We start from the raw sequence: 20,935 nt of genomic DNA, 5'->3' as shown, positions 1-20,935 counted from the left end.
AAACAGGGACACCACCAGTTAGTGCACTGCTCTCAGGTAAGCCTGGCCCTGGCACTCAAAGGATGAAGATGTACAGACAGTTCAGTACAGAGTTGGATTGTATGATAACCTTCCAGCATGGCTTGCAGTACATAGAAAGTGTCATTCATCAGTGTTCACTAGACAAGCAAGGTAAGAAAACCATGAAATTACACCTTCCTCTTCAATGGAAATCCCCCTCTTCCCCTTCTCTTCCACATACTATAGTAGGAGATGCCTCTTAAACTTCCTAGACTTAAAAATGCTTAAGTAAGATCTTCAATGCTGCAATAACTATTGGTCCTCTTTCTACTTACCACATTACAGCCTGGGCCTAAAATTTACACAGACAGTATAATTCAGGTTAATTTCAATTTAAACACAGTCTGATGTCACATTGTATCAGAAAATGACCGAAGAAATCACATATCCAACTCCAGGCTGTTCTAATTTCTTTGTTATAAGTTATAGGTACTGAGCTTTAGAATGCAGAAATTCAAGCACATTTCTGATCAAAAGCTAGTTTCAAAAATGTAGTTAAAGATTTTATTCTCACTCTCTTCTCTTTTTATCAAAGGCCAACATTGACTGTGATTCCAGCCCCACTCGATGGCAGAAAGCTGCCATTACTGAGAACACTCCTGATTAAACTGTAACACTGACAGGCAGTAAAAATGTAAAATGAATTATTAAAATACTAAACCGATTATGATTCTCAGAGCAGTAATTACATGAGCAAGCAGAGAACTATGCACACAGCCTTCTTAAAGTCTGCTTGACTTCAGAGCTCCCAAACAATAGAGCAAACGCACACTTCCTTCTCTAGAATTTATTACCTCTGTAGAAAAGCAAGCAACTCCTCAAAATGCAGTTTAGAAAGACGCACTTCTTCAGTTCACTGACTGTGTTCATGCTAGCATAAAATAAAATGGTACCTTCAAAGAAATCAAAATCTTGCAAGTCATCAGGCAGCCGTGGCAGGACATCAGAGAAGTCCTCCTGATTCAATTCCAAGTCATGTGGAATGTCTGTGATTTCATTGGCGATATCATCAGGCAGCTCATCGGCACTGAGCTCTGGAGTGGAGGGGCTCCTGAACAGAAAGGAGCATTAGTCCCTGGTGTTCAACTCTGCTTGCTCCAAAGGACAACTATCAGTGCACATCCATCTACAATGGATGCTTCCCCACACATTTTTTCCTCCATTATCTAGGAAAAAAATGCTTTTAGGTAGTTTCTTTAGGAAGCTGACACTTAGGCTACTCATTAACTACGTAAGAGGCAACATCAGGAGCAAGATATTTTACCCATCAAACCCAATCATTGGTCAAATCCAAAATGACCCACTCTAAAGGTTTTTTTCAACAGTCACATGGAGATGCAATTTTTAGGCCTGCTCCAGATGCTGCTTGGCAGCTTTGTACAGAGCTCAGGCCAGCAGTGGGAAACTGGGCAGGAGCAGCACTGACCGTATGTGGGGTATCTCTACTGGCAGTGAGACAGTGGCAGGCATGGTGAGGTTCCCTTGGGGCACTGCAGGAGGAATGGGTTTCTGCGGCCGGCGTGGGCCTCGCCTTCTCTTCTTCTTGTGTTTTTTGGTAAGTGCAGGTGGCTTCGTTTTTTTCCTGGGTTTCCTCTGCTGCTGGTGCTGAACTTTACGGGAGCTGTCCCCTCTCAAGAAATTATCCTTTGGGAGCAAAACAATACCAATGGGAGCATATTAAGAACAAGTATTACTTTCCTAGCTTTTTTCACCCTGGTCGTTCCACAGACATGTGGAATGTAATGCAAGAGGGACTGTTAGCTTACACACAGACACAGTTTCAAAAATTGAGCTGTTTCCTTCCTCACTGACCCCAATGGCAAAAATAACATAGACCAAATTATGATATATTGTAAACTGGAGATTGTGCAGTTTCACTTTAAAAATTATCATAGCAAACCCTAACTAAAAAGTGCAAAACTGTAACCTTTAGCAGCACTCCTGTAAGTATTAAAGACAAAACACTGTTGTTAATGTGGATTATGTGCAGCAGCTGAAGCCACAATCCTCAAGTGCCTGCTGACATAACAGAGGGACAGCACTGAGGAGACAAAATTAATACTGCTGGACTAGGATAAGGATGTGGGTAAACAATTATGGCCTCATTGCTTCTGAACAGCAATCACTGACACATGAAAAAATAAATCAAACAGTCATCAGTCTTCAGTTGCCGTCATATTGGGTATGGCAGAGGATTATATTTGTTACAGAGGTAAACCTTGAGAGACAAACTGAAGATTGCCTAGAAGAGGGGAAACACCATACAGATCTGTGTAGCACAAACCCTCACATTTTAATCCAAAAAACTCCATAATTCACAATTATTAGAGAGGTTGGACAAAAACAGTAACAAAAAGCTTTTACTAACCCAACAAAACAAAAAAAAAGCAGTTTTACACCTAATTGAAGGTAGGATAAGAAGCCTTGAAGGAGGGGCAGGACAGAAGTGGGTTTGTGAATTATCCTAAATTCACAGTCCTGGAAGATTGGTGTCATAAAAAGGAGAGCAGAGCACATCAACTTCATTTCCCCATTCTCTCAGCTTGAGGTAGGCCACTGCTTTTTTTCTCTGGGATCCATGGATCCCTGAAGGAAGTTAGAGATAAATTCTAACAGTTACTAAAAGGTAAATAAAGTAGCAAACCCATTATTTGCATCCTTGTAATTCCTCTCTACATTACCTTTAGAAAATACTTTGGGCCCCATGTACTGAGACTGTTTAAGTGTGTTCTTAATATCACACTCACATTTAAATCCAAGGACCAGGAGTGACCCCAGATAAAATGACCACAGGATCTCTCACAATGATCTTCTATTTCTCAATTTAAGACAGCAATCATATTTCCTCCAGTGAAGAATATTTGCATGTATACTACATTATATCCTCAAAACTACATAAAAGATTTTCACAACATACTTTATACTAATTGGGAATGTTTGTCAAGTTTTACCCTTTTAAGAAAAATAATAGCAAACAAGCTCTTAAGTTGATAAACTTGCTAGTGGTCAAGGAAGACTTCATAGGAATACTGGGGTTAAAACTCCTGATCATCCCAATACACAAATAAATACAATGATGGCTTTGTACTCACCATTTTTTTGGCATGTTCTTCGCACAGAGGTGTCTGATGTGTAATGTCAAAAACTGGCACAGAGCACTGCTGACCATCTGCAAACTTGGCTGTACAACTCGAGAAGAGCTGCTGAGAACGGTTCAATAAGATATCTGTGCATTTCTGCATCAGGAATAACACAAGACAGTGGTGGAGGAACGCCCTTTGATTTATCAATCTGATAAAGATCAGAGCCTTCAACTCTATCTGCCCATAGATACTATTTTTAATGAGTACCTTAAATTTGCTATTCAAGTTCAAAGCTAGGTAAGGCTCAAACCCAACTTTTAAAGTGAAAAAACTGCATTCATGCAGAATCTCTAATGATTTTATTATATACTGAGATAGTTTTATAAAAGCAGCTATTTCACTAATGAGTTCTTAGCAAAAAGAAGCCTTTTCCTGGAGCCTTAATCAATAGATCAATAGTAGCAGTTGGAACAGTGTAGTCAACAGGACTATTTCCTTACAGACTAATGACAATCCATACTGAAACATTAAAGAAAGAGTATTTCTTAATTCAATCTTTTAAGGTACATTCTTGGCATTTATCTTTAGAGCACAGACAAAGAAGTTTCAAGATCCTTCCTGCTCCTCTGAAAAAAAAGATGTGCAAGCAGACAGAAAGGTCAAGTAAATCCAAACGTAAGCTTGCTGAGATTTCCTTCAGAAAATCCTTAGCAGGAGTAAAAAATGTTTCCAGACTTACAGCAAATCAAACAGATATTTCATTGTGTCTTTTTTCAAACAGCACTAGAAGCACTCCTTCCATCTTGAACAGTTCTCAGACCTAAACATCACTATGTATTTTTATAAAATGTTAAAAACAAAAAAGAAAAGGACAAAGAAAATGAAAAACCTGCAGAACAATCCAGATAGCAGACTTGGATGGATGGGTCAGAACCAAGAACCTGTTCATTTTAGAGAAGAAAATGCAGAGAGAAAAAATGGGCATACATGCAAAATCACTAGTCTTGACTATCCTGCTCTACACACAGCAACAGGCGAGACTACTTAAAATTAAAAACTACCCAAACAAAAAAATCCCATCAGAGCTATGAGGCAAATCCCAAATACAGCTGTATGCCACGGTGCTCTCTCATAGAGGTTTGGAGCTGCTCTGCAGAGTGCTTTTAAGTGGCCTGCAAAAAATCAAACAATAAAAACAAGACATCTGCAAAACAAAAAGACTGGAAAGGTGCTGCAGTCTGACAGTAGCTGAGTACATCAGCACTAGTCACTTTTAATACCAAAACCAAAAATTCCAACAATAGGAGTCATCCCAACAAAAGCACCAACAATTCTTCAGCTAAAAACCAAAAAAACCCAACAAAGTCTGCAGTATTTTTAAGTATTACAGGTCATAAGTCTGCCTTTTTATCGTCTTCAGAACCAAAACTCACATCTATTGTGCTCTGCTCTCTTCTTTCTGAGATCTTCAGCCACTGACTTTCAACATTGCTTCCAGGCTATGTTTGAAATTCCAAGCACAGGGAACCCTTCCTCATCTAGACTAAGAAGTTCTGTGACTCCTTCTATTTTGCTTCTTTAAACAACACAAAGTATGATTTCCATCTTTCTAGCCAGTTTAAGCCCTCTTTTTATACTATGCAAAAAAACCTTTTTACATGAAACTGGCACAGGAAGGTGGTCTATTGGAACCTACCAAGAGCTGTATGAAAGCCAGGAGGCTGAAAGTCACATGGTTTGTACCAAGTCATTGTGAAGGATGATCATTTTGTAAAGGTTTCTTGCCCACACTAAATACAGTTCACAAAGTAAAATGATGTTCCTATTACAAATACCAGTAGCAGACTACTTATCCTCAGTGTCTACAGACCTAAATCACACAGCCAAATTAAAAGCAAAGGAGTTGCTTTTGTTAGTCTGATGACATACTAACAAATAGGTATTTCTTTGTGTAAACTTAGTTATCATGCATAAATCTAACAAACAAACAAAAAACCTCCTAAAACAGAACAGCTTCCATGCCTGAATGCAACTCCCAAACAGAGTTAAGAGGATACGCTGAAAACAGTGCCTGGTGAATGGAAGGGCCTTGTTAGTGCACTGCTCTCCCTTCGAAGTCCCACTGCAGATTGTTGGTTCTGCATCTCTCTGCCTTGCTTGGCTTGTGCTGAAAAGAAAGCATAAAAGAGTTTACAGACAAACCCCCAGTCTTGTGGTTACTTAACACAATTATTATACTGAATGTAGCACAGTAGGATGAAAAATTGTAACACACGTGTGTGTGTCATGATCCAGATGGGTGCACACTACTACCAAGCTCTACACAGGGACACAGAATAGATGTCAATGACAGGTGAAGGTGTGACTGTAGTAACAGGATTATTTCTTATTTCACAGGGCCTTAATTGCAATGAGAGGTGCTATGTGCTGCTACCATGTAAATATTACAACACCTTGCAACAGAAAGGGCAGCAATAGGTGAGTGTCAACACAGGTAACCCTCAAAATGAGGTCAGTCTTTAAAATTCAATGTACTGGGTATGCCTAGATGGGAATCAAGTGCACTTTCAAGCCTGTTCATAAATCCAAACATGCCGAGCATCCCCAGAGCTTACATGCAAGCATGTGCTCAGACAAACTTAGACTGAGCTCTGGAGTGGCAGAGCCTGAGCGTGCTCAACATGGATAAAAGCTCTCCTTCATCAACGTGCTACAGCCCAATCCACCAGCAGGTGCCCGGGGCTCCCCCAGCACAGCCTCTGTGCTCTGAGCCTGAGCTGCAAGCAGGCGCCAGGCAGCGGTGTGGACGGGCACTGAAGCGTTACACAGCTCGCTCGGGTAAGCCTGCTCTCCAGGCATGTGTCACCTTCATGGAGATAAAGCTGGCGATTCCAGGGCTCACTTGCACCTCTGTACACGTTGTTTTCTAGGTTGACAAAAAGTTTTCTGTAGCCTGACTGTTTTCCTTCAGCCATTTCTGTCATCAACTGCACTTTGACTGAGCAAAGTTTTAGTTAGCAGTATTACTCCTGTGAAAAATTTTCTATCTGAAAAGCCTCTGTGGTTACTTAAATTGACCAGAGCAGTGATGACAGGCATATCCAGCTTTGCTGGTCTACCCAAAACAATATAAACTTTTTTGCTTAACAAAAGGCAAAAATAATAGGGAAAAAAACCAGCAAGGGCTTGTCAGTTCAGGTGAACTTTTGCTGTAGTGTTTAAGTTTGGAGAAATTTATACACAACTTTGTAAACCAGTAATGGACTTCTATATTACACCTCAGAGCAGTTCTTCAGAACCAGTCCACCTCCCCAACAACGAACCCTTCAACTGTCATGAACACATCCCACTGAACCAGGAACAAAAGCATCCCCATTAAATACAATATACTCTCAGTACCTAGCTGCAATCTGCATCTCGTACTATATACTGCACCCCACAGTCACACATCCTGTAAAGCAAAGCCCCAACAGCAAAAGGATGCTTCTGATACCCCAAAAGTAACACCAGGGTTCAGACTTAGTCTGTTCCTGCATGAATATGAATCAACCAACTCTCCATATGCTGAGAGCTAGAGGGATGTTGACATTATCTAGAAAGAATTCCCACAGAAGATAACCTTCAAAGTTGTTAGAAGTTATGTATTTTGTTGCCAAGTTTTATTTAATGTTAGATTGAGTTAAATCTAACAAAAAGCACAAGCTTAAATTTGGTTTGCTGGGAGGATAATTAAGAGGAAGTACAGATTTTCAAAAAAAGCTGTCTGAAAAACAGAATTTGAATTAGAGCAGTGAACTGTAGACCAGACTGCACACCTTCTACTGGCCCAGTAAAGGACCAGATATTTGGGCCCAGAAACTGCTGAACAAACCATCCACATTTTACAACATAAATCTGGAGAAGGCCTGTCTTCATGGAAAACTGTATGCCACGTTTCTTTCACTCCACTGACAGGCATTTATGTGTCATGTTTCCCTGCCTTGTGCGTGACTCCCAGTTTCAGAGCTCATCATTTCAGCTGCAGGATGCTCAGCCCGTGTCCCCGTGCCCAGCCCCAGGCCCGTGCAGTGGCAGGGCAGGTCTAACCTGGTGCAAGCACACGCCGCCCTCCGGAGCTCGTGCAGGAGCTGCCCCGCGCGCTCGGGCTCCCGGCTGGCCGCCTGCAGCAGCGCTTTCCGCAGCGTGTGCCGGCATTTCTTCTGCCGCGATTCTGCCCGCTCCAGGCGGCACAGGTGCTTGTATTTCTGCTGAAAGTAAGTGCAAAGTCTGGTCACCCTGGAACTCCTGTCATCTGCATTATCATCATCGGACCTGAAGAAGGGAAAATAAAAACAAATATGCTTTAAGATATTAATTTTTTTCCCCGCTAAGCTAATTTGACATTCTAATAGAAATGTTAAATTGGCATCCATCTTCTAGCCACACAAACATCCAAATGCTGAAATCAGGCAGTGTTACCTGAGAAATAGCAAGAGCAGGATCCCTCTTAAATTCTAAAGGTATCTGCCCTTCTTAGTATGTCATTATTAGAGATTACATCAATTTATCATCAAGTCTGACACATTTAAATGTCTAGAGCCTGCTGTTCAAAAAGAAATCTATACTGTTAACCTTTATTTACTGTAGATGTCTCAGCAAATTAGACCAATCTTAAATCAAAGTGCAATTAATGGAGAAGACAAGGGTGGGGAATTGTGTAGTGGAAATTTATTGAGGAACGATCATGCTGGAGAAGATGGTCAAATTCTAACAAGTACCTAAGCTTCTGACTTCTTCCAATTCCTTTTACTCTGCCAGGTAGTATATTCCTTTTTAAACCAAAATACACACTATTAACAGCTAACAGCTGATACTGATTTCCCCTTGCTGCAGAGTTGCAGTTGAGACACAGTACAATAATAGAGAAGAAATTCCCATTTAACTCAAAGACACTGAGGGAAAGATCAAACCAGGGCTAAGCAATGACCGGAAGAAGGACTAATCCAACTCTCTCTTGCCTGAAGAAAGCCCTTCTCCATTTATCTTGGCTCTCTGAATGTCCAGGCACATATCAACAAGACCATCAAACCATGTCAACACATTCAGTTAAATGAAGTAGAAGTCATGAAACAGAAAATCATCACTGGAACTTGTTAAAACAAGGTCCATGAAGCTACCCAGAAGTTCTCCACAACAAGCACTAGTTTGCAGAATGAGTTTTTCATGGAGCAACAAAATGCATGTACTGAATCTAAGCAGACTCTGTTTTTCCTCTAATTTTTAAAATCTCTGAGGTTTTCCCTCTAATTTTTTTCCCATAGAGCAGAGAAACTTTTTGCCAACTTTCCTATCTGTAACACAAAAAAAAAGGGCAGGGGAGAGAAGAGAAATCCAAACAAATGAAGCAAATCAAACGCTGGCAATGTTCAGAGCCCATGGGACTTCATGAGCTGACACCCAAACCTGCACACAGCAAAGGAGGCCACCACTGAGACACAAGAGATGTGAAATACCAGCCATGCTATTTACTAAATACAGTAAGATCCAGAAATGCAGACAGCAGATCTGTCCCTGAAAGGCAGTATGGTGAAGACCTACTTTCTTTTCTGCAAACTCTGACTCTATTTACACACAGGCCAAATGGAAGACACTGCAGCCATCTCCACACTAAGGCTTTCCACAATCTATGTTAAAAATATTTAACATATGCAATGTTTAGAATATTTTTACATTGAAAATTAAAAGAAAATACACTTTTAAGATCTCTTAGGAAAGAATGCCTACTGGGGAAAACTAACTGCTTAGAAAAAATTGACTGTGGGCTATTTAATAGAGATTTTCCTTTTCCAATGTATTACTAAAAGAGGAAAACATAGATAGCATATATATTTATTGGTAGGTTTAATATCTTAGATATTTCATTACTGCTCTGGGCCAAGATTTTTAAACAAAGTTACTGATTTAATTTTAAATATGGTTAAAAATTAACTTTAAGAATACCAGAAATATTCCTTAGGGGAAATAAAGCTTCTTTCATGAGGAAAGAGTGGTTTTAATGTACGTTTCTCTATATTTGAGACTTTTTACTTCTCTCACATTGAAAGAGCCAGAAAAAATGACATTGTAGGCTAAAATATTTTTATCGTCAGTTTATGAGATCTTTTTTAAAAATAGAAGACCTATATCAAAGGTATAGAAAGAAATCATGACTGCAGTGGGCAAGGGCTTATTTTGAGCCAAAATTTCTAAAAGCCAGTTTCTAAAAGCCTGTTCAGAACTTTGTTCCCAGGCCAGTAAGATTAGCCAAAACATTTATATGTTCAAAGAAACCTAAAAATATCAAAATAAAACCTTTTTTCTTCAGTAGGCATGAAAATGAAAGATACTTTTATTGTTGTTCTTTCATAAACAAGTTTGCCAAATTCTATTTAGTTTATTCTCCTAAGCTGCATATAGAACTTCTGAAGTTCAACTTAACGTGTGGCATTTCATTTTTACAAAGAATTCTGAAAGTGCACACAAGCCATTTGATAATCCAAAATGCTTTCTCCCAACCCTTCCCTTTCAGACTGTCATGTGGAAACATCAGGGGGATTATTGCTGAGTGTTCCTGAAGAAAACAAAGACAGCACAAAGCTGCAGAAAGGAAGAGCAAAAGGGTGAGCAGCCAGGCACCACCAGGGAATGAGGAGAACATGCTCTCTCTATTCTGAGACAACCCAGCAACTACACTTCAAATCCCTCCTTACAGAGTGTTTTGAAGAATCTCCCCTTCTTTCTTTTAGTTATTTTACTTATTGGGAGTTATTAAATCCAACTTTTGACAACACAGTGTTGATAGTTAATCCTTTGAGGGAGGTGGTATGAGGAGAGACTCATACTCCTTTTTCAAACTTGCTACTTGAAACGTTTGCTTTATCTATATTTCAGAGTATGAAGCGAAAAAATACTTTGTTATAAAGTTATTTGTTTTCCAGCACTTTCTAAGATACCAGACTCAGTAATCAAATAATCTAGGGGAAAGCTTCAGTAATCTGCAGCAGGGAACAGCCCCTGCTTGCTCTCCAAATTGCTGCTCCCACAAGGGATTCCTCCCACCCCAGCAACCTTTTCTGCCAGCACCCAGCCTGCACCGTGCCCACTGCCAACTCCTGTGCTATTGGAACTCAAACATTTGTGCCTGCCTCGAAGCACTGTGTCCTGAACTCCTGGGACCACAGGAACACAATTTTTCAAAATTAAAGCACAGAATAATAAAAGCAAACATTTGGCCTGCGTTTCCACAGATGATTGCAACAGTATGAATTTTACAGATTAAAAGGCCAGAAGGCAAGTGAACCAAAAAATGTACTATTGTTGTCATGATTTAACCTCATCCAGGAACTGAGTACCACAGTGCTGCATGCTCCCTCTCCCTGCCTCCACCAGTGGGATGGGGAGGGGAATCAGGAAAAAACCACCTTGTGGGTTGAGCTAAGAATAGCTTACTAAGGAAAACAAAGTAAAATATACTACTACTATTTATTGTAATAAAAAAAGAAAAGAAAAATAAACCCCAAGAAAAACAAGTGCCTTATACAGTTGCTCAGCACCCACTGACTGATATTCAAGCAGCAATTGGCTCCCCCCACTTTATGTCCTGGCCATGATGTTCCAGGCTGTGGAGTATCCCCTTGGCCAGCTGGGGTCAGCTGTCCCAGCTGTGCTCCCTCATGGCTTCTGGTGCACCCCCTCTCTGGCAGAGCCCAGGGAACTGAAGTGTCCTTGATTTAGGGCTAGCACTACTTGGCAACAGCCAAACCATCAGAGCGTTATCAACGCTGTTCTCCTACCAAACCCAAAACACAGCACTGTGCCAGCTGCTAAGGAGAAGATGAACACTATCCCAGCCAAAACCAGGACACTGTTAAAACATTAATTTTAAACAAATCTGGTGAATTTTTGGGAGTTTTAAGAGCAGCTAGAGTATCACACAAGAAGTTCAACAGAGGTTTCTCCCACAATCACAAAAGCAGAAATGCTGAGAACCAGCTGTCCAGTAAAGCAGAAATTAACTGTTCACTTTCTTTCAATAGTGTATTCTGAAAAGCATTCCTCTCACTGTCTTCCATGCAGTCAAAAGGAAAAAGACAGAATGCAGTCAGCTGGTGGAGACCACAAGCTCAGACACAAATAAACAGAAAAAATAGCTTTAATTTTACTATGAAAACCAGCAAGCAAATCCTCTAAGTTTAGGTATGTGATTTCAAAAACAAAGAGTTTTGGGAAATAATCTCCATTGGTTTTCTGGTAAAATAAGTCCCCAGAATTCAGAGCTGTAACAAGTCACTGGCTGACTTTAGGAGACACCAGTCTGTACCACCAGTTTAGCAAGACAGAGTCATTTTGACAAATCAAATCTCCCCCGAAACAGCCTCAATTAATTCATCTTCAGCAGCAGGCAGACCACACTGCAGAAGTGTTAAAGTGAAACATTTCAGGTAATAAAAACCACTACAGAAGTTTGCAGAATAGGAACTCAAGTTTTAGAAGGTTGACATCAAATGACTGCTTATCCAGGATCAAAATTAGTAAGGTTGTTGAAGAGCTAACACTGAGCAGGCTGATGGAAGTACAAAAGCAGCCAGTTGCATTCAAAAATTTATCCATCATGGATAGTTAAGACAGCATTTAACTGAGGTGCACAGAATGCTAGAATGGAAAAGAAAATGTCAAGACAAAGTATTATTTTCTCACAGTATGTGAAAAGAGTAGGAAGAATCCAAAGGAAGTTAAGACAAATAGAAGACAAAACACACAGAGATGACCTTTATAAGTTCACAAAAAAATAGGGATCTATGGAAGAATCAAATCAAATGTCAAAGAGAGAAGAGTGTAAGGGAAGTTATTTAATAGATATATCTGCTGTGAAAAATTATGTATGATTTAGAAGTCTGAAAGTCTGTCCACGATTTCCCAGAACATTTTATTTAAAAGTTGCCTTTTAAGTTAGAAGTAATGTTTGTGAAAGCTCACTCTAAAATTGCCGATGCCCTAAAAAATGGCAGTCGTTCATAATAAAAAAAGACTCCTTTATTTTAAAAAAGTGAAGTCTACACTCTTCTTAATAGCTTTGATTCACTGAAGGCTCTTAATATTTAGCATCCTGGTGTGTGTCCTGATGAGAGAGATACAGCTTTGTGGTTCACCTTGAGGATAATCTTCGGAGATGGCAGGAAATTCTAGTAAGTTTGAGGATCTTCAGAATGTAACAACAAAATAAGGTTTCATAAACACCATTATTCTAAGTGTGATAGCTAAAAACTAAAAAAATAGGGAAAAGCTGTAGAATCAAAAAGTCCAGTTGCACATTGAATGAGAGTCATATTACAGAACTATAATCAAATTCTAGTGAGACCCCAATTTCTTTGTTAATGACATACAACAGTATTACAATATTACACCTGGGATGCTTTGTTTTAACTGTGCACCTTCAAATTTACATTAGTAGGCCTATATTATCATATCCTGCTCGAAGTTTAGATTTGTGACTTAGCAGTATATAGAGAACATCATAAGCCCTTCTGCACCAGCAGTTAATTCCTGCTCTGTTTATCCTTTTGATCCCAAGCTCACAAGCTTCCTTCCAATGCTCACAAGTACTGACAGAGGTTTGTTCAAAACTTAATTATGAAAAGAAATACCATGGCCTTTTAAAATCCCCATTAAAACAATAGCCTGCATAATTATTACAAGAATTAATGAGTAAAATGTAGCAAGTTTACTGACAAAGTTATTAACAACCAGTAGGAAAGACAAGAAACCAAAAGCAACCCCATTTGATTCTAATTCAGCACCTCCAATCATCAAAGCACACAAGTTCATGAATAAATCCTACTAAACTCAATTAAATTCAGGCAAACAAGCTTAAATCCTTTCCTGATGCATCCTTCTGATAGCAGACTGCACAAAGGTCTCTAAGTTAGCTGGAAACTGGGACAGAAGGCGACAAGCTGTTCCATAGCTCTTACAAACAAATGAGTTCAAACAATCCTTTGTTTCAGCAAAACACTTGAACAAGTGCTTAGGTTCCTCTGACTCCACTTGAAGTGAAGCTCACATTTACATGATTTATTCCATCAAGGCCAGCATGAATACTAAAGAATCATACTCACTCAGGTCTCTCATAGCCGAGGCTTTCTCGGATAGACCACGCAACCTGGTAAGGGGAGGTCTGCTCTGAATCCTCCAGCTCTTCTCCACTGTCTTCAGACCAATCCAGCCCTAAGGGAATTGAAAACATGGAAACTGGATGAAAAGAGCATCCACCTCATATAAGCCTCTGAGCAACCTTTGGCACAAAAGATGAATGTATAGTATAGTTGCAAGCATAATTATGTTTGATTAAATTACGCAGTATTCTCAATTATGCAGGAAAAGCTACAGTAACAGCTCCATTACAGTGTGCAAATAGCATGCACTGATTTTTATCATAACTGAGTTTTCCTTTTAAAATCCTTATTGGCTTATTTACCCATAAACAGTGCAAGAAAAATCACCAACTATCTTACCCACAGAGAAATACTAGTTCTCATAACAAAGTACAAGGTAAGAGAGAAGTCCCTGTCATGAAGAACTGACTACTTGGTAAATTTTAATACTATATGATCTAAATAGGCCAATTTCATTTCTGTTTATATTCTGACCCCTTTTCTGTGCCAAAACATGGAAGAATATGAAAACTGTAAGACAGAGCAGCAGGGACAGAGATAGATACACAGCTACCCAGGATGTTCCTCTGCTCAGTCTCTGTAATTGCCTGCCAAATGCACATATTAGTGGGAAGAAAGAGCTAAAGGGAGAGATGCAAACACTCCAGCACTTTCACCAAGCAGCATGTTTTCACTTAATGATGATGCAGTATGATCAACTTACAGTGTGCTCCAGCAGCCTCAGTTTGGCCAGAAAGCAGCCAGTAAGTGCCCACGTGGAACATTTTATCTGGAGCGTCATCTTTTGGGTTTTTTCCTATTATCTCTCCCACATCCAGTGAAATTCTTGCTACTTTCTTGCAGCAGGTGGGATAAAATCTCATTCCTGCATTTACAAGCTAGCATTCTTTGCTTTTTCATTTTCTTGTGTGCTCCTTGAAAATTGACAGAGTTAAGGAGCATTTAATTTTTGCTAAAACTAAACTAAACAACTATATCTGAGATGATTCTGAAGGCAGATGCCTTGAATCTGGGCATCATTAGTACTTGGTCAAGTCCTTCAGAGTTAGAGACACACACACACATAAGCTCGGAATACAATCATCAGGTAACTCTCCATCATATAGAACCAGCACTTTAACATAAACCACAGATATCAGAAACCCAAATTTTCAGGAACTTCAGCATCCTAAAAAAAAATATTTTTTATTTTTATTTTTTAAGACATATAATTGAACTAAATTAAGATACCTTAAGACATTTGATAAAATACCAGAATTATACTCTCAACTTAAATGTTTCTTTTTCCTGTTGTCTCTTCCATAAAGGAATGAAAAAACAATTTAATCATTTCATAAAGATGTCCACAATTGACAAACACATAACAAATTGTTTAAACCCTAAGTTTAAAAACAAAATCAGAAACTGAGTTGTTTTGCTTCTCCTGGGCACTGCAAAAAGGAAAGAATAAAATCTAATCCAGATTCAACTGTACTGACACTGAAGACTGCAGTTACATTAATATCCAATTACATGGCTCTGATGTTGGTACACATAAAACTGGCTTAATCTTTTGAAAGATTCTCTAGTGCTGCTCAAATATAGAAAAGAAATCCTGAAATTCTCTGATCTGGCAAACCTAGTCTTTAATATTAAGGCTTATAATGAATAAATAACAAATAAATTTTCCACTCTCACGTAATTAATATATAAATTCTTTTACTTTGCCAAATATAAACTGTTCTAAATGCATCCACATAGTTATGCACCTGCCTAGCTGTACACATACAGGCCTAGCTGTACGTGTATAGGTCTGTTTTTTAGTTTTACTATGCCTCTTTTTAAGAAGCACATATTCTCTTCGCCAGTTGAGAATGTAGAAGGTTAAGCATAGAAAAGGATCTTTCTACAGTCTTTCACAACACAGGTCACTTTCTAAGCTATTGAGGTCTGTGACACTCAGAAATGCCTCTAGAGTTGCCATTCCTCTAAAGACCTGCACTACATACAGGACCATCAAAGCTGTTTTCTGAAGAACAATTTCCTCTGGAGACATGCTACTGGATGCTAATTATCTCCTGAACAAATAGTCAAACTATCCCATGAGTGCCAAAGGGCAGATCTTCACAGCAAATGAAGAAAAAGTTAATTGAAATCGCAAAAATTACAGATGTTTGCAATTAAATAAGACATTATACAGGGAATGTCCAGGTTTATCTGAAGTCTTTTTTTGTTTTAAACATTATAAATGGTGTTCCTACTTATATCACACAGACTCACATTTCCTTTTCCTTGCCAGTATTTTACTTGCTAGAAAGGTACAATCTAAAACTAAGCTGAAAAGTAACTTGGGAGGGTGAGGAAAATAAAAAGGACCGATAGGTGTGCCTAAGTCTGTATTTGCAACGAGACAAATCAGCCATAAGGTCACTTGACTTTTCAAAGCTTACAGAGCACTACTATCATAGCACCAATTTGGCTATATTTGCTTATATTTTCACAAGCAGCTATTGATCATTACATGTAAGAAGACTATTTCTGCACAGTATGCAGACAAGACTTCACCCATCCAACTATCTTCTGTAACAATGCTGCTCTCCTGAAGTGGTCTTTTCGTTCTGTTCATCCATATTCTAGACATAAATAGGGCCCAGTCAAGAAAAATTCTCATGTGTTCCAATTTTCCAATTAAGTCAACTGGATTTTCAAATATGCAGAGATTGATGGGCCAAATTGCCAAACTTTCACTTATATTCATTACGTCACGTCCACTTATCACACACCTAATGTTTCAATCTAACTTTGTCCACTCATGTAGGTACTGTTAGTGTCACATTTACTACTCAAGTTGCAAACCTTCTATATGAGGTCTCTAAAATCCAAACAATGTTTTCTACATCTCCGTTTCGTTTCTCAAATGGTTAACATTAAGAAGAATAAACAACCAAAATGCCATAAACCATTTTTGATAGGTCCAGGCATTCCCTTCAAAGACAACAGGGCTAAAGAAAATGCCAAGAGATTACCTAGCTCAGAGTTATTTTGTAAGGACCACACAGGAATTCAGGACAGGGCTAGGAAGACATTCCCATTCAGTCTTTTGGTTCCAAGTTAAAACATATGGCTGCAGTGCATCTGTGACCTACTCACCTAAGTGAGGAAACAGATCAGTGTCCAGCTGCTGTTTTCGAGTGCACAGTTTCACCAGTCTCTGGAGCCGGCTCATGCAGGACGAGTGCGGAGGGAAGGCTGTGGCTTTCATGAGGACCCGGTCAGTCCTTGGCGGGTCCGTGCCAGGAGCCCTGGCGGGTGGCAGGAGAGGCAGAGGTCTCTTGTTGGACAACTGCCACGCTTGTGCTATAGTGTGTGTGGTGGGTGCCACTCCCTGCATTGGTAGGCTGGTGTTCAGAGGTTGAGGTGACTTGCAGACTATGCCCTGCGGTAGCCCTGTCGGCTTTAACGAAGCTGATGAAGGTGGCAGATGGGAGTGCTGCTGCTGCTGCAGAGGCTGCTGCTGCAAAGGTGCAGGAATGGGGCTAAAGTGCTCTTGGCGAACTTTTAAAATCTCTGTCTCTCTCTGGCGCTGCCGGTTGTGAGCCAACTTGCTCTGCAACTTCTTTTTCACTGTTGCCCCTTTCTTTAGGTCATCATCCTCCTCATTGAAAGCAAAGGGGTCTTCTAATTCTGCCTCCAAGTAGTGGAGAGGAAGCCTTGCCCCTGGAGGGGAGAGGGACATCCCATCCAGTCCATTGGGCATCTTCAAGGCCAGGGTGGGTACTGTCAGACCAAAGGCCATAGCATCCATCTGATGCCTGACCTTTACCTCCTCTATGGGATCATTCTTTTTCTTCCTCTCCTTTTTCGGTATAAAGCCAAGTACCTGCAGGTGGCTGTTGCAGTACCTTTGAAAAGTAAGAGCAGTCAGTTATGAGCCACACTTCCCTAAGTAAAATCTGAAGACAAGACATCACTTAGGAGAGACTCACAGACACATTTCAAGCAAATATAAACTGAAGCAGAAGAGGTTTTATAAGAATTGTACACAACTGCTTCTAATACAACAGATAACTGTGGTGCTCCCAAACCAGCAGGAAAACAACTTACACAAGCAACTATTTCTAATCTTAAGATATAATATTCTTCATTCGTTATTCATAGGAAAATCACATACAGTCATTCAAAATCTTAACTCTCTAATAGGGTAAACAGTCAAAATCCAAAGTGAACAAAACAAATGGACAGTCTGATACATAAAGTAGCAAGAACACAAGCCATTAACTGATCAGCTCAAAAGCTCCTAAGAAAAAGTACATTGAAGACTACTTTCTTTCATTTGCTCATTCTTTCAGTGGAAGTAGTTAACATTTTCATCAATGCACACATTATTATTATTATTATTAATTCCACTGTAGTAGGGAGCAGTTTCTTATAAGGACAATCTCAGTACATCTATCTGCTATGAAAGATCACTATTTCCACTTACTGAACAAGTAGCATAAATTCTTAAATTCTGGTTTAGTAGTATAACATGATGAATTTTAAAGCCAGAGGATTAGCTGAATATTCTTCAATAAAAATCTATCTTAAAACAAACTCTCTGCTGCTAGAAAGCATTTACACAATGCCAGAAATATATATATATATATATATATACAATCCAAAAGCAGAGATTTTAAGTTCTTCTAACATGAAAAACTTTCAAAGTCATGCTATTAAAAAAAGAAAGTGAGAAAGTCTTTGATACTCTGTCATGAAAGTAAAAATAATTACAATTGCTGCCTCAGATGACATACTAAAGAGTAAGCAATTAACTTTTGTTTGATTGGAATCAGTATGTGACAGAAATTTAGGAACCATGATGTGATCCTTTCCCTGTACACAACAAGCAGGCACTCCTGCCTCTGTAGAACCCACCAACAACCAAATTTGCCCTTGCAGAATCCCATCTATAATTTACAGCTTATAGATGACCAAAGATACAAGGAAAGAGTGATGTCTGCATCAAGGCAATTATGGACAAGATAATGAATAGAATACCCTGAAGGTATTCTTTAAAATCGGATCAGTATGAATCTGAGAACAGTAAGTTTTGTTGGAAAAATAGGTTAAAATTATATTATTCTGGTCTTCATGGAGGAAAACATGGCAGAAAAGCCCAAAACAACCCCCCAAAAAGGTTTAGCACTTCAGTTTAGTCACTTTCAACTTGTTCACCCATTTCTAAAGAAACAATGTGTGAACAGCTCTAAAGGGTCCTTAAAAGGGAAAAAAGAGAAAGCAAATTCATATATGCTGCTTGATGGTCTCCATATATGTAGTTTCCTGCAAGACCCACACTCCTAAGGTTTCAAAAATCAGAAAAGGCTGAAAATCACTGCTACTTATTATTGCCTAAATAATTTCTTCATTACATTATGTTGTAAGTAAAAAATAAACCTGGATGAGGCAAGCTAAAAGCCAACAACTTGTGCAGTCGTTATTAGAACACACTGGAATACTGTAAATCCATACTGAGAGACGCACTTCTAAAAATAAAATTATATAATGAGGGCTCAATAAAGCTTCCCTTAAAGTCAACAAGCACTGTTTCCATATTTAAAATTAAGCCCTTTTAAAATATGTTGTTTGAACAGTTACCACGGCACTTTTAGTATGGCAGAAGAAAAAAACCAATAAACAGACTAAACAAACACAAGGGAATTTTTTTCCCTCTTATGCCAATAACACGAGTGCTCTGCTCAACACAAATGCTTCCCTTATAATGTCCAGAACTTAAATTACTGTCATCTTGTGCTTGTGCTGATGCGAGGAGTTATAACTGCCTAGTCTGTTTTCATTGCAAAAACAGGAAGAAAAGAAATAGAAAAGGTGAATAAGTCTGTGGAAAGATAATAAGCTTGCTAAAATTCTCTTAGTTTTAGGCTAGTAAGGGTTTGTCTTGTTCATTTAACTCTAACAGAATCATTTTTATATGGCAGAGAATGAAGCTTTGGCTCTTACAGCTGACCATACTGCATCACTGAGAGCCAACTGGCTCTGCTGGACACAAACCCACTGATGCCAGGCTACAACATCCAGATTCCAGTACACACTGACTTGGCTCTGTGCTTTAGGCTCTGTCTACTCCCTGTCTTCCAGTATAACCAAGGCTGTTACACCTTGGACTAACAGGAGCAAGAAGAAACCAGGAAGAGCAGCTCAGTCTTCTCTGGGTAAAGCAGACTGCACACAAGCAGTTTTGGCCAGGCACAGCTCTCATTAGCACCACTTCAGCCTTGACCATGTCATGCTCTTGCTAGCCCTGCACACAGCCAGGGGGACATGCACCCACATTTCCCCATCCTGTACATTCCAGGATGGCTTTTTAGTCAGCCCTGACCTAAAGTGGCTCTGACTTTACACAGTGCTGCAGAGTCTGCATTAGTAGTTCAAGCCCATGGAAGTCAGATTACTGGGAAGACAGGAATTGAACCTGCAAGTAGCACAGTGCTTTTCACACAGCTCTGAGCACAAAACCCATTAGGGTCAAGCTGGCCCTACAAGAGCCAATTCCAACAAGCCTGTTGTAGAGGCTCAGTTTGTCACTTCTGTAGCTTGCCTGTGAGTTATGCTCAGCTGACAGTATCACAATAAGTATCTAATACAGGTGGTTTCCCCACTCCTCAATCAGCACCAAAGGCACTTATTCTCTGCAGGTAATGTCAAATTAAGTCCACAAATGTGGTGGGTTGATATCCATTAAAATTATCATAACATGAAGCACACAAAATGTGATGGGCTCTGAAGACTTCAGCTAGACTGTTTCCTGCATCCACTGGGAAGGCAAGAATTCAGACAGTGAGGTTTTCTACCTACAAATGCATTCTGCTTCTTAGTACATCCCAGTTTGATATCAATTTCCATCTCTTACTTAAAAGAAGACCCAAACAAACTGGGAAGCAGCCTGTATATTAATAAAGGATTTAAAGATTCTCTTAAGTGAGGAGAATTAGAGACAAAATAGTGTTGAACTCAACTATATTGTAGTAAACCTATATTTAGAAATCAAGTTGCATTTCATTATCTTTGTGTGTATCTGGTTAAGAATGAAGTAGGAGATGTATTCAGAGAAAACAGAGATATAAAACCCATGTGTGTATCATCCCACATATATATTTATTCTCTAAAAAAATATAGTGAATAGAAAAATCAGACTTCAAATAAGGCAATGAAATCACACACTATTAACAGATTTAATTTGTAGAACATTAATGGTTAATAAGAAATTTAATAATATGGCATTATATTAACCATCTTTGTGGCCAGTACCATCTCATTTGTCTGGGGTCAAGTGATAATTCTTCTTAATTATCTGTAGACGGACTATGAAGCTTTTGGCATATAATGCATGCATCTTCTTGAAATACTTTTTTTTAACAATCTCTAAAAGTATAAAAGAAGATAGCTGTCAGAGAATCATACAGCCTGCTTCTGATCCTGTACAGTTCTGTGTCTAAAACTGTGACAAAATGACCATCTGACAATAATTCTGTACACAGAAAATGAAAAGCTATGAGTGAAGAACTCAAGCACTACAAACATCTTTATACTGAACGGAGTGTGAAAAAAGTCTTCTAAGAAACA

The 20,935-nt window shown here is 39.2% G+C and overlaps 1 protein-coding gene across 4 annotated transcripts in view; it reads right to left on the bottom strand.

The window, feature by feature from the left end:
- INO80D (INO80 complex subunit D) overlaps window positions 1-20,935 on the bottom strand; it is a 45,542-nt gene that overhangs the window by 12,976 nt on the left and 11,631 nt on the right. For all 4 annotated transcript variants that reach the window (XM_030952037.1, XM_030952039.1, XM_030952040.1 and 1 more), the window contains 7 exons: window positions 16,463-17,214; window positions 13,277-13,385; window positions 7,230-7,454; window positions 5,201-5,310; window positions 3,153-3,286; window positions 1,487-1,704; window positions 954-1,111 (listed from right to left, as the gene is read on the bottom strand). In XM_030952037.1, the coding sequence (XP_030807897.1) occupies window positions 954-1,111; window positions 1,487-1,704; window positions 3,153-3,286; window positions 5,201-5,310; window positions 7,230-7,454; window positions 13,277-13,385; window positions 16,463-17,214 (1,706 nt within the window). The remainder of the gene's footprint in view (window positions 1-953; window positions 1,112-1,486; window positions 1,705-3,152; window positions 3,287-5,200; window positions 5,311-7,229; window positions 7,455-13,276; window positions 13,386-16,462; window positions 17,215-20,935) is intronic.

Source organism: Camarhynchus parvulus, chromosome 7 (assembly GCF_901933205.1).
Source record: "Camarhynchus parvulus chromosome 7, STF_HiC, whole genome shotgun sequence".
In the NCBI taxonomy this organism is placed as follows: Eukaryota; Metazoa; Chordata; class Aves; order Passeriformes; family Thraupidae; genus Camarhynchus; species Camarhynchus parvulus.
The sequence above is the reverse complement of the archived record's forward strand: the minus strand, read 5'-3'. Positions and strand labels throughout refer to the sequence as shown.